Raw genomic sequence first — 15,944 nt, 5'->3', positions numbered from 1 at the left:
ATGGATTTCTGCTATGACAGAAGCGATCTGGTCTACAGGACAGTAACACTGTTCACTGTGGCGTGAACATGTTACATCTTTCCACATGGATCAGTCAGGGAAGAATTAATAGCGTTTCACTGACTGATCCACAAGAGAATGCATTCAGCATTATTATTTTTTGGTTAGTATCAAAAGACTTGAGTTATTCAGAGTATGAGTGTCCTAGGTCTCTTCTGCCAAAACTTGCTGACACAGTGTAAGCAATGGAAACAAAACTGGCATCCATGAATAGATTACATGACAAAACTGTAATTTAGAAAGTCTAAATGTGTTTGTGTAAATTTCACTAACTAAAAGTAAACACTATAACCATAAAATATTCCAAATTTAAAAAACCCTACATATTAGTGAAGTGCTCTCAAATGACAAACATTTACCCTTACGATCTGTTTCATACCCATTATGTTTGCTGGCAGCTTTCTAACTATAATTGTCAAAGATAATCCTTGTTAAAAACACTTGCTGGTTGTAAATAAAGAGCTGAGAAACAGGTAGCCTGTCATTTAACTTAGGATTTCTAGAAAGAAGAGAACAGTCCTGTTGAGATGAACGGAGTAAGTTGTACATCTCCAGGTGTTACAAGCTGCCTACTGAGTTGTGGAAAAAAAAATAATAAATCAATTCTTTCTTTTTTAGCTTTTTGTCTACAAGAAAACTAGAGACAGGTTTGTGGGTTTTTTATCATTTCTTAGGCATGGACAAGGCCTATGTCTGTGTTGATAATCAATGGCAAACAGCACAAGAGCAGACAATGAAACAGTACTTTGGCATTATGTTAAGTAGCTTTCTGTTCCTGCAGTCATTTGCACAAAATGTTAACAGAAATCAGGATCTTTACTGATCACTAAATAATCAACAGTACTCAGAACTCTAACTTTGCTGCCCTTGCCAAATTTCAAATGGCATAACAACATAATAAAACCTTATAAATATGTCATGGTGTTTTATCTAGATATCTTTTTTTTTTTTTTTTTAAGTCCCTTAGAGAATACTCTGGTGAAAAGGAGTTGGCATAATGCATTACAAGGGTAATTTTATGCAGATATCTTTAACTCCCTCCAGAGAAAATGTACTACTGCATTTCTTTAACAGTAAACAAAGACCAGCATAGGAACTGGTAATTGAAGAAACTCTCAAAAACTGAAATCTGTATTATCTCTTTCTGCAAATAATATTTTATTTTGCTTTCTAAGGGAAATATTTCTTAATACTTCTAAGAATGAGATTATGGATATAACTAGAATAAGAAAAAAAAGTTAAGTTTCCTAGTTCTATTAGTTCTCCTTCTCTCCCCTACACAGGCATAAACCAAATGTCAGGAAAGAATTCCTGAAGAGTCTTGAAAAAAAAAATAATGGAGAAGCAGAAAACATTTTATATTCCCATCCCCCATAAAGCTGAACATCATACAGGAGGTGATAAAATGGGATTTTTAAGATGTCAGTGATGCCAGCCTCTTTGCAGGGTTACAGAAAAGTAACCAGGACGTCTATGGAATTTGATATTGATCAATTTAATGATTACACCAAGAAATTGCTCTCCCTATGTAATGCCCTGCACGAGACTAAACTCACTGTGACCCTTTCTGTATCAGCCTTTTGTTTTTTCTGCACAGCACAAATACCTAATAATTTATCACATTGAAAGGTACACAGCTGAAGAACACTTAAATTACTGTTAAAAGAACAACAGTGAGAAATGCCAGGGTAATAATGTTTCCTGCAAATTCCTTTCAGTTCATAGTATTTTCCTCAAAGATGTTTAACAATCATACAGAGCATTTCCTTTATTCTTCTGGTTCTCTTTAGAATATTTTTATCGAAGTGCTGTGTCATATAGACTTTATTTTTTTTCATTTTCTGTTATAGAGGCCAAGCATGTCTTATTCGTGTGATTCAAAGTTATAAATGAACAACAGCAGACAACTCTCCTTATTAAATCTCAAACCTTTGCAAACCAACCTATGAAATATGTATTCAACAGCAAGTTTGCCAAAGCTTTTGGCCAAACTTCACACTTTGATTTCCAAAACTGCATTAATAAATAACGTATTTGCTGTGCTGTATCCCCCTCTATACTGCTCATTACTCCCATTCTCTTTTATGAAGTACGAAAGATAAAGCTGCTGCTTTTTTTTTTTTTAACTGTATAGAGATTTTACTGATTCAGGTTTTCATTGATTGAATTCTACCGCAACAGAGAAGACTCATACTACAGACATACAGAAACTTCTATCAATTGCCATTAAGAAAAAAAATCAAACAGGGGGCAAAAAGGACTAAATAAAATCACATTAGGGGCAAAGCGATTTGGCAAATTTGGTATGTAAACTACTATGTAAGTAAGCCAATTCAAGAGGATAAAAGAGACAGGCTAAATCACGTGTGCAGGTTCAGTTCAACCAAGTATCTGCCACAGCCCAGGGCACACACACCTTGATAAACCTGGGCTCAATGAATTATAAATCCTTCTTCCAGCCAAGCAGAATAGTTACTCCTTTCCAAAATGTCCCAAATCCAGACTACTTCTGTCTGAATTTATGGGGCAGAGGAGTTTGTAGTCTGGCTTTTTAATCTTTCACATGCGTCCTTCACAAGGGCAGACATGCCAACTGTTAGTAAAGAGGATGGGGAGAACAAATATCACTCCAAAGCCACCATGGTGTGCCGGCACACTAAGGACCTCTTTCGCTAAGACACTTCTCTCTGTGCATGCAAGTGCAAGTTACCTCTGGCATCAGGAAACAAATAAAATAAATGCTGCTCATCTGAAAATACAGATGTCTTGCATCATTTTAACATTCTCCTTACAGATTCATTAACACCTAAAGTCTCCCTCCTGCCTTCTCAGCTGCAGTTCCCTATTATTTTTTTTAAACTCCATTCTCCGTGTGCAGTAAAACTGTGAAGAGGGCAGTATTTTATTTTTTTTTAAATACTCATCTTAACAGAGCTACAACTACATCACAATCTACAGCTATGTCACTTCTGAATATTTTACATTTATCATTCAAGGACACTCACAAAAAGCAACCAAAGTGAAGTAAAGGTATGAATTTACAGTTCTCTAAGAAGAGTATATGTTCTTATTCAGAATTAAAGTAGTCTGATTTCAATTAGCATTTATCTCCCTTTCGAAATTAATTTTTAAAAAGCCTCATTTTTCAGCCAACAATCATTGAATCATACTTTTATTCTCCTCCTCCTGCTGCTTTGATTCCTTATCCCATGAAATGAATAAATGGTACCTTAAACTTTCTCTCCGAATATGGAAGTCTTGCTGTACAAAACAGTAAATATAATTGCTCTCAAATGATAGTTACTGAGACTCATTGTAACTGTTCCTTCTACTCATGTTGCATTTTACAAAGGCACCTCATTCAAAAAGCTTAGTACAATTAAACAAAAAAGTAAGAAAATTGACTTAATCTTTGCTTCTTTCCCAAAATTTCTTTATATATAAACAACCACCATTAAATCCTGATGACTGTTCTCTTGAATTCTATTACAAAACCTCATTTAATCGCTCCAATCAAATAACTTTTTGTGCCAGCATAATTTTCCTCTCTTCTTTAAACTATATCTGAAATTAGGGAACAGACGAAGATTTAAAAGAATATTTAAAGCTAAGATTACTCTCCTGCCTGATCATACCAAAGCAAAGTAAGTTCAGAATCAGCTCTTTTCTGCTTTATTTTCTTTAACTCTGTTTTATCTAGATGCCGCTGCCAACTCTGAAGTTTAGATCAGTAAACAATAAGAAATGAAGGAAACTGCCAAGGTCAGTCTGCTTGTCAGTCTGTGGAGCTACTGAAACTCAAGCTTTTCCTCCTTTTTTTTTTTTCCTCTTCTTCAAGCTTTTTAAAATAAATAAATCCTACTGGTTACATGTAACATCATTTTCAAGACACAAGAATCAAGACATTGCTTCCGCAGCGTGGTGTATCATGTTGGAAGTAGGGAAAGACGACTGGAAAAGAAAAGTCTTCTTTGAGATGCAGTAGTTAATTCTGTTGACTTCATTAAAGTCATCCTCAAAATAAAACAGTGGTCTCTGCTTCTATAAAGACCTTGACCCTCAGAGAACTTGCCCTACACTTCTGCCCCTTTATCAAATTTCCTGTGCAAGATCATGAAAATAATTTCTAGGACATGCTGGGGTTTCTCAGCCCTGACTGGCTTCATTTCCCAGTCTAGCTCCAGGGCAGCCAACGCACTACCATCAGAGCAAGCCCACAGGAGCAGTGGATACTTTGCCACCAAGTTGTGTGCTTGCAGCACTGCACCTAGAGCGCACACTGGAAAGACTTACTTTCTTCTGTACTGGCCACGATAAAAAAGAAAAGATTTCTTAAAACCTGAACTCTGTCTGAGGTGGGGCAAGGGAGATGCCCAGAAAGTAAAAAAAAAAATGTATTATGAAGTATGGAAAAAGGATGTGTATATGAAATATTCAAGTTCAAAATCTTTGCTTTGCTCAGCACAGATCAGAAGCTTTAATCTTAGTCTGTTCCATCCATTGCGGTGGTATCCATCCTATCTCCATGTTCCAACTCTGAGTTTACCCAGGAGCTCCACAGACCCCTCCACAGGCCAACTCACACCTGGTAAACACTCCCAGCTTCAGCTGCCAGCTCTGATCAGGTAGAGCAGGAACGTGAATTGCCATCTTTCAACACCCACCAACGACATACCCACACGAAAAGACCGTTTCAGGCTAGTTTTCCTCTTGCTCTCTGTACTTCGATACTTCAGGGTTTTCTTTGAATTACTGCTGTAGGTGTGATCATTTTAATTGCACTGCTGCCTGAGTCTGGGCAGTCAGTGTGCCTCCACATCCAACCTCTGCCCTCTCCTCTTCCACTTGGGGGGAGGGAAGAACCTCTCCTCCAGCCTGTCACAGCCTTCTATTGCCTCCTGCAAACCTTTTTAACGGAGGCACAAATGCTTTTATAGAGCATACCTTCACAGTAGGTTTTTCCTTTTCCTAGTTACCTACCCAGACCCTTTAAAAAAATTAACCTACATATCACAGTTTAAAAGCAACCATCACCTCAAGAATGATGACAACAGGTTTGATCAACACAGATTTAGTTACCTGCTTTTCAAAGCTCTCGAGCATGCATAAATTGTTTGAAACACAAAATGGGTCTCTCAGACTTATGACAGAGCAATATGTAACAGTACTAAGTCCTCACTGATTTTTTTTAGAATGAATTATCTGTAGGTACAATTCCAACAGATTTAAAAATCCTACTTTTTTTTTCACAAACTCAAACTGATAACATTTTAACACAGATTTCCTTCAGCTTAAAATGAACTACTCTGGGTCTGGCTTACTATACAGTGTACCTTCTTAAATGTCGTTAACCTCTGGTGAGAAGCTATCCTTCTCTCAAAACTCCAATCTTTGACCTTTATAGTACTGGAAAACAGCGCATAAATAAATGCTGATGGAATCAGAAAACCCAAGTTAAGGATTGCTCTGAGTAGAATACATCAAAATCTCCATACCTCCAGAACTACGTATTTCTTATTATTTTCAAATTAGGTATCTTGTCCACTCCTCTTGGTAACCAAGGTACTTGTACAATTTTTGTCAATATTTACATTAATATCAAGCACTATAAAAACTTCCATAAAGAAAATGACAAAAGGACAATCAACGCGTCTCTATTTTGGAAGGAATTTTGCCCAAAATGATGAATGGGCTCTATTGGGTGATATTAGTCACCACTGTTCTGCTACAGGTTATAAACTGCATTTTTAAATCAACGATGTATTCAGCTTTTTTCCCTTTACTCTACAGTTTATTTCCTGGATGAGCTCCACAGACAAGAACAAGCTTAGTTGGAGTACTGATAACGTATTACACTGGAGCATCTCGTCTGTTTCCTATCTATCTGAGTGGGGTTTTTAGTTAAGGTTTGTCATTGATTTCTTTTTACATATTTCTGAACTATACAGTATGCAAAGCAATAACATGAACATATATAGTATATGGAGCATAACACTATGTAGAGAAACTCTTGATAACATTTCTAGTTACTACTTAGTACCTATGTTTTCCTGCCAGGTCATGGTGCTAAGACCCTATGTTATGCTTAAGGAAAAAAGAATCAAGACAAACTTACTTGATATAGTAGGGCACCTTGTTATGTGAAACAGATCTCTGCCATGGAAACTGTACTGAGGCTGAGGAAATAAAGAGAACGTAAGTATTAGAAAGCACCTGTCAAATGAAAACCATAAAACTATCTTTATTTTATTTATTTTATAATTAAAACAGTTAGAATAAATTAAATGGGAACAATTAAAATTTCCCAGGCAACTTGCAGTAATTATAAAATCAGCTGGAGAAAACGAGGGCAATCTATCAATATGATTCTAGGCATCTATTTGATGCCAAGCTGGAAATAAAACAAACGTGGCGATTCTACTTCAAAGAAGGATAATAAATTCTGAGCAAGTAAGCTATCCATCCAGGGAAAATGGAGATGCTGTTTCTCCTATCTCCATAGAATTATGATCAGTTTAAGCTTTGAAAATAAATGCTTCCACTACTATAATTAATGCTCTGCAACAGAACAAAAAGGAGATGTATCAACCTTATTTTTATTAGTTACAACCCTTACCTCCTAATTTGCAACTCAAATTAACACTGTATGACCAACAAAAAAAGGCATTAAAACCTGTCTTTGCACTCCTTGCTGAACAGCGATAATCTTTGCAGATTTTATGCAAGGCTGATACATCAACAGATATCATCCATAACTGCAGGAAGCCGCCTGCACACTGAGTTACAAAAGGCATGAAGTCATACATGACACTACAACTCTGCTTATCTAAAGATCCCAGGAGATAAAAGCAGAAACAGTGTTCAGGCCAACAGGACTGCTGGTGCACAATTTAGAAGCAGCTATTTACTGAAGAACCATAGGTATGTATATGTCCTACCAGAAATTACCAGACTAGTGCCTGGTTAATTAGCTGTTATCATAGAAGAAACTCACTTCGCTAGATTCACGGTAGAAGCAGAGATCGAAAGAACAGGTAGGAATAACTGATCGCTGAGATGAATTATTACGTATAGATATGCCAACACTTCCAAGACAGAGTGCCTACTCTTAGGTGCTAACACACCTGTTAAAAAAACTGGTAAAACGAGACACAACTTTGATCCATATTAGTTTTCAAGTAATTAAGCTCTCAATTAGTGTAATTCTTTGCAAGTATGGCCTGCTTTAGAGTTCATCCCTCTTTGGAAAAAAAATCCATTTGAAAGTAACTTTCTCCTCTTCTAAGACCTCTCAGGCTGCAGTGAAGACTTAGAAGCTGTGTAAGCTCCAAAGGCTGGTGCTGCTGCAGAGGGAGGCAGGTCTTGCCCTGCTCCCAGCCGGCTGTTCCCTGAGCACTTCAATGCCTGTGGCCTCTTCCTGGGCCAAACAAAACTTCATGGCTTATAATTTAAGAAACATTCATGTACTAAAAGGCAGATTAACTGGAAGAATATTTGGGAAACTACAGGAACCAAGTAAACCACATTCTTCACTGGGAAAAAACAGAGAAAATTCCATGTCACTTTTTAAGGAAGAAAATAACATTTGCAATAAAAAGGTAGGTAGTCACCCAGTAAAGAAAAAAAGATAGTAAAGGCTAAATGATCAAATAGAGGTAGTTAACTAAAAAATAATCCTTAAGCATTCATAACTCTGGGGAAAAAAACAATAAATACATCAACGAGACAGGTGAAGGTGTCCATCAGGTTTAGAGTTTCATTCTTTAGTGTTGCAATCTGGCACCTATGGTGGCTCTGGTACTACTACACTAATTCTGTCCGCTAACTAAGAAGAAAAATCTGGCCACAATTTGCTTAGGTACAATTTCTATGCTATGACATAGATATTCTGCACTGAAACAGATATGGACTAAACAACATAATAAATTAAATTGTTAATTATTACACACCAAGTCATACTCTATTTATTTGGGAACAACCTTTCTAAAAACAATGACAGCTCTCTGCTCCACAAAACTGCAAAATGAAATTCCCATTCTTTTTTAAAAATCTGTTTCTCGTTGAAAACTGAACAGAATAGTTATCGATTCTGTCACTGAGTAGCAGGCCTGCAGATATTAGTCAGGCCGGACACCACTCAGAGATGCTTTGAGAGCAGGCCACTTGAAGACCAGGCTATTTGTTAGGGAACATGTGGGGTCAGCGCTCCATGGATGTTCATGGATTCTTCTAAGAAAGCATACAAAAAACACAACAGAGAGGAAAGCATACAAGAAACAACAGAGAGGAGTGGATCTCAGGACTTAGAAAATAAACAAATTAAAGAAAAAACAAGATATTTTTTCCAAAAGTGGGAGACAGCAAAAAAATTTTTTTGCAAAGAATAACAGATTATAAGGATTCTTCACTTTTATCAGTATTACAGATGTGTAAAATTTACTGATCAGTAACTAACTTGCAAGGAGCTTACTTTCCATCTCAAACGCACTGAAAAAAAGAGCAATCAAATTCTGCCTAACACTAATGGGAAGGGAAAATAGCTCAGCAAAGAGATGGATCATAGATTGTAGTGGCCTACTAATACTTTACCTCAGCCTCCTACTGCAGGACATTTTAGGAAGGGCCAATGTCACATTGTTTGCTAGTCTGCAAAAATATCCTGAAGCACTTCCCTAGCGATGGCCTGGGTGAATACGTGTAATTTGTGTTCCAAGAAGTCCAACAGCAGTATTAAGCACTGCACTGCGCCTTTTTAGTAGAGACGTTACCAGCCACTGCAGAGGTGAAATCACTGGATTAAGGGGGCTGGAATCAGGATGCTAGTTAACCTCATCTAGGCTCCTGTTCCCATGAAAAGTTGGACCAGATGATATTTTGAGGTCCCTCCCAACCGGCGCTATTCTATGATTGCATGAATCTGATGAACAGGTAGAAATAGGTGTTTTGCTAGCACAAATTACTGATTAAATGACAACTGGGAGCTAGTCAGCTGAAAATGTTGTGATGGCAAGCTATGGTCTCTTGTTAGGATTTGGAGAAAGAGTAACAGGTAGGTGAGGTAAATTTAAAATAGCTGCACTCAAATGAGCACAGATAAAAAGTTTCCCTAATTCAGAAGTGCAACTTTGAGATAAGGATTTGCACAAGACACACGTATCATAATCTCAGTTTTAGACATTTGAGGTTATTTTATTCAGACTACTGCTCTACTTGTTCCTCACAGTTAGAAGTCATTTATCGCTGCTAAAATGGTTTGAAAAATTTGATTTAGAATACGCATTATTTCAACCTGTCAGCATAAACCCTTCATTTTTCCAGATTTAATGATTTTTTTATTACTCTCCTTTTGAAGTTACTCTCCCTGACTTTCATTTAACAGACTTTATGTAAAGTTGTAGGTATTAAGTTCTGTAATTCTGTCTAGTTCAAGCTTTTAAAACAGATTTAATTTTTTTAAAGAAGCTTTTGCTGTAGTTTGTATGGGGAAGGAGATTGTTTTTAACAAATAATTTAAATAGATAACTGCATGTTATTTGGTTTTGCAGGACTCTGGTACTTGGCTATAGCTCTGTACAGTATATACCAACATGCATTCTCTAAACTTTCCCTTCGTGATTTTTGTATGTAACAAACTGAATGTCCCTTTAATCCTGGAGAAGATGCCCTAAGCAAGGCTGAGGCATGCTGATAAGGCACTGCATAGTCTCTTTGGACATAAAACTATGAATGTTTTATCCAGCAACAAAGCCAGTTCACCACTCAGTCTTGTGAATACAATTATTTGTTGTAGCATGCTGTAAACCAAATCAAGGAAATGATCCAGGTCAAGGCAAACAAAACCAGCCAACCTTGCCTGGCAGGCTTCCTTGTTTTACTTGTGAACTCTTTCATCGATTTCTTTTTTGGTTTTTTTTTTTTGGGTCTCTTTTGTCTCCAGATCAGTCACCTGAACATTTGCATTGGTCCAGGTGAGGAGAGGTGAACAGCCTTAAGAGCGACACAGGAATGAAGTCAGGAACTTCTCAAACCAGCTAGAGCAGAGGAAACTGCATCTTCTCAGTGTTGCTTCCTAGTCTGTTTTAATTACACAGACTAGACTGACTACTCTCCCAAACAGTTAATCTGGCATTTTTCAACTGTGCCAAAGATACCACTCTATCTATATTCTTTTTAGCAAATTATTACATAGGCATACAAGTTTGAGATTGGAAGGGCTACAAAACCATTGTGGCAACAATATGCAATATGTCTAATGGGATTTAAAAAAATGAAACAAAAAATCCCATACTTTTAAAGTTGTTTGTTTGTTCTGCCAATTAAAAAAAAGGACAAAGTGACTCCAGGAATCATTATTTTGCATAACAGCTGTAATATTTTAAATACACTGCATCTTGTTTACCATGCTGTTTACTGAAAAAATAATTGTCAATTTAAAATAAGAACACGGTTGTCACATAACTCAAGAAAAAAAAATAAATTGAGATTTATTTATTATTTCAAATTATATTAGCTGTTTAGCTGTACAGTGACATATAGCACTTGAATCTCTGGGACAGAGCTGCTCATTTTTGTGTTTACTTCTCAACTCCTGGAATAATTTTATCTTTATTATTGAAGCCCTCAGTTAAAAAACAGAGAGCTTACTGGGTTAACACTTTGTATCATGAGCTCTGATGATGGCAGATAGGCTAGAATGTCAGAAAATCAACATGGATCTAGATATCACAACCAATCTATCTGTAATGAATAAGTCAAATGAAAACGAGGGAGCAAAAGTATCTGCTTTTGCCCTCTTAGTGTATGGGAGATTGTAGGCTTACATATCTAAAATTTTCACTACATATAAGAAGATGCAAGGATGGGTCTCAAGAGGAAGTGATGCAGGTTTGCTTTCACTACCCCTTTATCTGAAGTTCCAGGAATGTATGATGTGAAGTCTTTAATAAAAATTAAACAAACCAAAACAAAAAAACACCCAGGCTGCTCTTCCTTTGTGTCATCCCAGCAAGTGTGGAAGTGAAAGGAAACTGGGGAAAGAGGTAGGCAGGGGATGAGAAGATGTGGTTATGAACACAAGGATTCTGGAATAGCCACAGGACAGATCTTGCAGCAAATAGAGGACAAAGAATCAAGCAACCAGGGGCAAAACCATAACTCAGCAAGATATCACAGTGATCCCCAAGGGAAGCACGCCAGTGAGAATGTCAGTGGAGTTATGAAGAGGAAACACTCCTACAAAAAATGGGAGGTAGATAACAACATAGAAGAGGAACTTCCTGTTCCTCAAGCCATAGGGAAACCTGGAGGAAAGAGCAGCAACCAGGGTTTGAGAAAGCTGTCATCTCTCACACACATCTGTTAATTCAAAGAACTTACTGGAAAGAAAGTGCTGCGATGCAGGCCCAAAATCTCGGTGTGCCTCCTGTAACTGTTTAAGGCGATCCTCTACAGACACCTACACATAAACACACATACACAAAATTCACATTGCATTTACTTTGTAACAGCAGGACCATGATAATAAAAACTCTTGTTTACATTCATTTTTAGTTAAATAAATTTAAGTTGTCTGTGTGTCATAGCACTTATTTAATGTCGAGCTATTCAAGGCTACTTTTTTTCTTTCATTTGCTTGATGAAAGTCATGTTCATATCTTGCAGCGTTCTTTTATGTACTGCAGTTCAATAACGAATAATAGCAGTTTCGTGGTGACTACAGCCGACTGCTGAAGTTTCTGACCTCCTCCCAAACCTTCCTTTGTCCAAATTTCCATAGTCAGCAGGTCTCAGTTTGATTGTATTGATCTCACAGATGCCTTTCCAGCACAGAAACATTTTGGAAGATACCACTTCACTGGCTGACATGACTCCCCCGTGGTTTATTAATTGAAACTGCACTAGCACACCCCTGGCTGCTTAGTTAACTCAATTTGAGAGGACACAAAAAAAAAAAAAAAAAAAAAGAAAAAGAAACCCACTACCAAATTACATGACCAAAGGGAAGGACTCATATGACACATTAATAGTTTCACCTCTCAGAAGTGACTGATTCAAAACTACTAGCCCAGAAGCCGATGGCCAGATTCTGAAAATTCAGTCCCACTACCCTCAGCCAGAGAGGCGACAGATCCTCCATCCTTCCCCCAATTCTTTCAGACACTTAATATCACCCTTAGAAACCAGCTAAAGAAATAAATAGCAGCTGATTCACAGTAAGTATTTCCTACCAAAAAACAGTGAGAAAGTGCAAAAATTGATAAATGATCTTTAACTGATGTAAGAAACTTCATTAAAGCATTCACTGTGAAACTGCATGAGTTTGAACTGTAATCAGACCCATTGATTTACCTTTCTCAGAGCATTTAAGTACAATAATCATAACTAAGCAATATGAATCTCTCTCACAGCATACTCTCTTCTGTTGTATAATGTTAAATGTGCTATCGCTTACATCTTGTTATAGCTCTACTAATACTTAAGTTACTTTAAGTGAAATTCCCTGTAGAATCTGAACATTCAAAACCAAAATAAAACAGGTTTCACAGGAGCTGCAAACACAACAGAAATACGTACACCAGTTTTCAGTAACAATGACTTATGCAGTAAAATTACTGCTATAAGACAAACAAAAAAGCATGCAGCAATAGTTCCCACTAGTTTCCAGAGATTAATGCAGTCTCCTGAGGGAGTAAACTGCTGAGACAGCTTGAGAGCAAAAGCTTTTGGTCAAGCCACAGAAGGAAAGACATCTCCCTTTGTTACTTTGGTACCACTAAAGTTAACACATTAAAGATAGAAATAATGAACAAATGGTAATAATGCATCTTTTAAGAGAACAGAAGAGAGTGAGAAGCACCCCTCCGCCCACCACCACCTACTGTACACAGTCAGAAGAATACCTGTAAAAGTTTCCACCGCATATTAAGATCATCCAGTTGACGAGACATCTTTAATGATGGATAAAGGTCAAGTGGAGACAGCTGACTGGACAAATCATTCACTGTTTTAACTTTCAAGTTGATGGGAGCGATTTCTTCTCTAAAAGCCTAGAAGAGTAAGAAGCAGACATTTATGCTTATCGGACATGCGAGTACTGTGTTCAGTTTTGGGCCCCTCACTTCAAGAGGGACATTGAGGTGTTGGAGCGTGTCCAGAGAAGGGCTACAAAGCTGGTGAGGGGTCTGGAGGACAAACCTTATGAAGAACGACTGAGGGAGCTGGGGTTGTTTAGCTTGGAGAAGAGGAGGCTGAGGGGAGACCTTATCACCCTCTACAACTACCTGAAAGGAGGCTGTAGAGAGATGGGGGCTGACCTCTTCTCCCTGGTGACAAGTGATAGGACGAGGGGAAACGGGTTCAAGTTACGTCAGGGGAGGTTTAGATTAGATATTAGGAGACATTTTTTCACTGAAAGGGTTATTAGACATTGGAATAGGCTGCCCAGGGAGGTGGTGGATTCACCATCCCTGGAGGTGTTTAAAAAAAGGGTAGATGGGGCACTTAGGGACATGGTTTAGAAGTGGCTCTTGTCAGGGTAGGCTAAAGGTTGGACTCGATGATCTTAAAGGTCCCTTCCAACCTCAACAATTCTATGATTCTATGACATCTGAGCAGCACTGTAAACTCATCATGGTGCTGACTTGCCCAACATGGTGGCTTATCCTAAACAATTCTACGCACTTGAGTTCTCCAGCAAAGAAAGTTCACTCACTTCAATATTCTTATTAATTCCTTCATATCCATCTTTAGAGAAAAACAATATGAAATTTACCCAAAAGCCCATATCCAAATTGCACCTTTAAAACAATTTAAATGAGGTTTTTAGTGGCTTTAAAGCTTTTCTTTCCAAAAAGAAATATGCAATGCTTTATCAGGAGCTTTAGCAGCATACAGCATGTCAAGTGCTCTTAAGAAAAAAAAATGTGGTCAGTAACTACAGTTTTCCAGTATTAAGCAGCTGACAAAAATTCAATTTAAAAACTATTATTGAATTAGCAAAGCATGAAGGAACGTATCTGCTAAGGAAAAGGAGTACAATGTTTTACCTGATTAGAACTGTAGAGTAGAACTATTGCAATGATTAAAAAGAAAAAGGTTTATTGAATCAAACGGAACTAAATACAGTATTAAGACAAAATTGATGCAAGTTTTAGTTACAGTTGAAAAGATGTACCAAATGTCTTTCTCGCTGAGAGCAGTTAATTGTTCAATCCTACAATCGGTTTGATTATACATCATGAAACAAGGCAAAAACAACTGGAAAAAAGATTTTCTTTGGACAATGCAATTTTTTACCTCCCTTCAAAATCTCTCTCATCAGGGCTAGGAACAGAATGCACCTACTGGCAAGAAAGAAGCATTTGGCTTCTGGACAGGCAGCAGGCCCCTATTACTTCAGCAGATGTTTCAGTTTTCCACAGCACTGAAAATCTAAAAGACTTTGCTTTGCTATTCTTTACAGAAAAAGCCATCAAGATATGACAAATTGCTTCTTAACATGAGAACAGAGAGCTATTCAGCATCAGCATCTTCGTGCTTGCTTTAGTATCTATACTAAAATATAAGGGGCGAGGAGGAGATGCATTACTCTTCTCAAGTCAACAGCAGTCTGGATATAAATCAGTTTTGGCTTCCTTTGTTTTAAAGATTTTTAGTTCCACTAAACCTGAAAATAACAAAAAAATTTGGAGAACGAGGATGCTTACATTGATATGTGAGAAATACTGTAGTCCTGGGTCAATTTCCTATAAGCCTACAGGTTATTGTATACACAGAGAGAGTATTTACAGAAAACTGGTTGCAGCCCATGACCCTTCATTCTTCTAACACCAGCATCCCATGCTGAAGACATGGATTGGTCAGGTAAACGACCCCAGGGTCCTCTAATGTTTTGCCATATTCATTCTTGAGCTTAAAAACTGAAAAGTTGTATTTGTGAAACAGAAGCTTGGCGACAACTGCTAAATTTGCCTGCAACAGCAATTTCCTCTACCTAGATGTGCACACCCACACGTTCTTCTGGAATCCCTGATATACAGGCACTCCCTCAAGCACTGTGCTGTCTTCCAGTCAACTTTCCTGGACAATGTTAGTTACCAGAACGTATTCCTTCTTTGGGGAGCTCTGCATTACTAAGACCCTACCCAACCCAGCTAAGCAGGGACGACTACTACCGATCATGAGCAGCTATGCTTTGGGGTGCTGAGCCCTGCATGAGTGGCCTGGAACCCTGGCTGCAAGAATTGGTATGCCCATGAGAGCATTATACATATATATAATATGTACATATATGAACACATATATATGTGTGTTTTTCACTGTGAAATAATCCTGAAGAGAAGCCAGGCTAAAGTAAAAGCAAATACAAATTTTCACTCATACAAGCTAAAATAGACAATAGACGTGTGAAGTTTGTGAAATTTTAGGAACAGAAATTAAAACTGTACATATACTTCTGTATGAGTTAAAGAGCTCTAAATGTTTTTCTAAGAAGAAAGCTATACATGACAGCCAAACAGATCTGACAGCTCACCACTACAAAAAGGAGGAGAGTCTACCATCAACTGCTAGGATAATAACTGACTCAGCTCACTCATACTCCAGTGCCTAGGCAAAGCTCCAAAAACACCCATGGCCTAACTATGGGTTAGGGAGTATTTCTAGGATGAAAATATTTAAATCCCAGAATACATTTTTTTCCATTTAATGAAGTTATATTCCATACACAACTGTAGCTTGCTGATCACGTGCTTATGCAATCCCAGCTAACACAGTCAATGTGGCACAATACTGGACTTTCTTTGAGAGCTCAGACCTAGTCTTTAAAGAGCACTTTAAACTGTACATGAGAATTTAAGTATACAGTGTATACATATCTAACATGA

At 37.6% G+C, this 15,944-nt stretch overlaps 1 protein-coding gene across 7 annotated transcripts in view; it reads right to left on the bottom strand.

Moving 5' to 3' along the window:
* Positions 1 to 15,944, bottom strand: part of UTRN (utrophin) — a 391,112-nt gene that overhangs the window by 73,879 nt on the left and 301,289 nt on the right. For all 7 annotated transcript variants that reach the window (XM_063329232.1, XM_063329233.1, XM_063329231.1 and 4 more), the window contains 3 exons: positions 12,960 to 13,106; positions 11,437 to 11,515; positions 6,176 to 6,236 (listed from right to left, as the gene is read on the bottom strand). In XM_063329232.1, coding sequence (XP_063185302.1) covers positions 6,176 to 6,236; positions 11,437 to 11,515; positions 12,960 to 13,106 — 287 coding nt within the window. The remainder of the gene's footprint in view (positions 1 to 6,175; positions 6,237 to 11,436; positions 11,516 to 12,959; positions 13,107 to 15,944) is intronic.

This window comes from Chroicocephalus ridibundus, chromosome 3 (assembly GCF_963924245.1).
Source record: "Chroicocephalus ridibundus chromosome 3, bChrRid1.1, whole genome shotgun sequence".
In the NCBI taxonomy this organism is placed as follows: Eukaryota; Metazoa; Chordata; class Aves; order Charadriiformes; family Laridae; genus Chroicocephalus; species Chroicocephalus ridibundus.
Note: the sequence above shows the minus strand (reverse complement) of the source record. Positions and strands in the feature narration are given on the sequence as shown.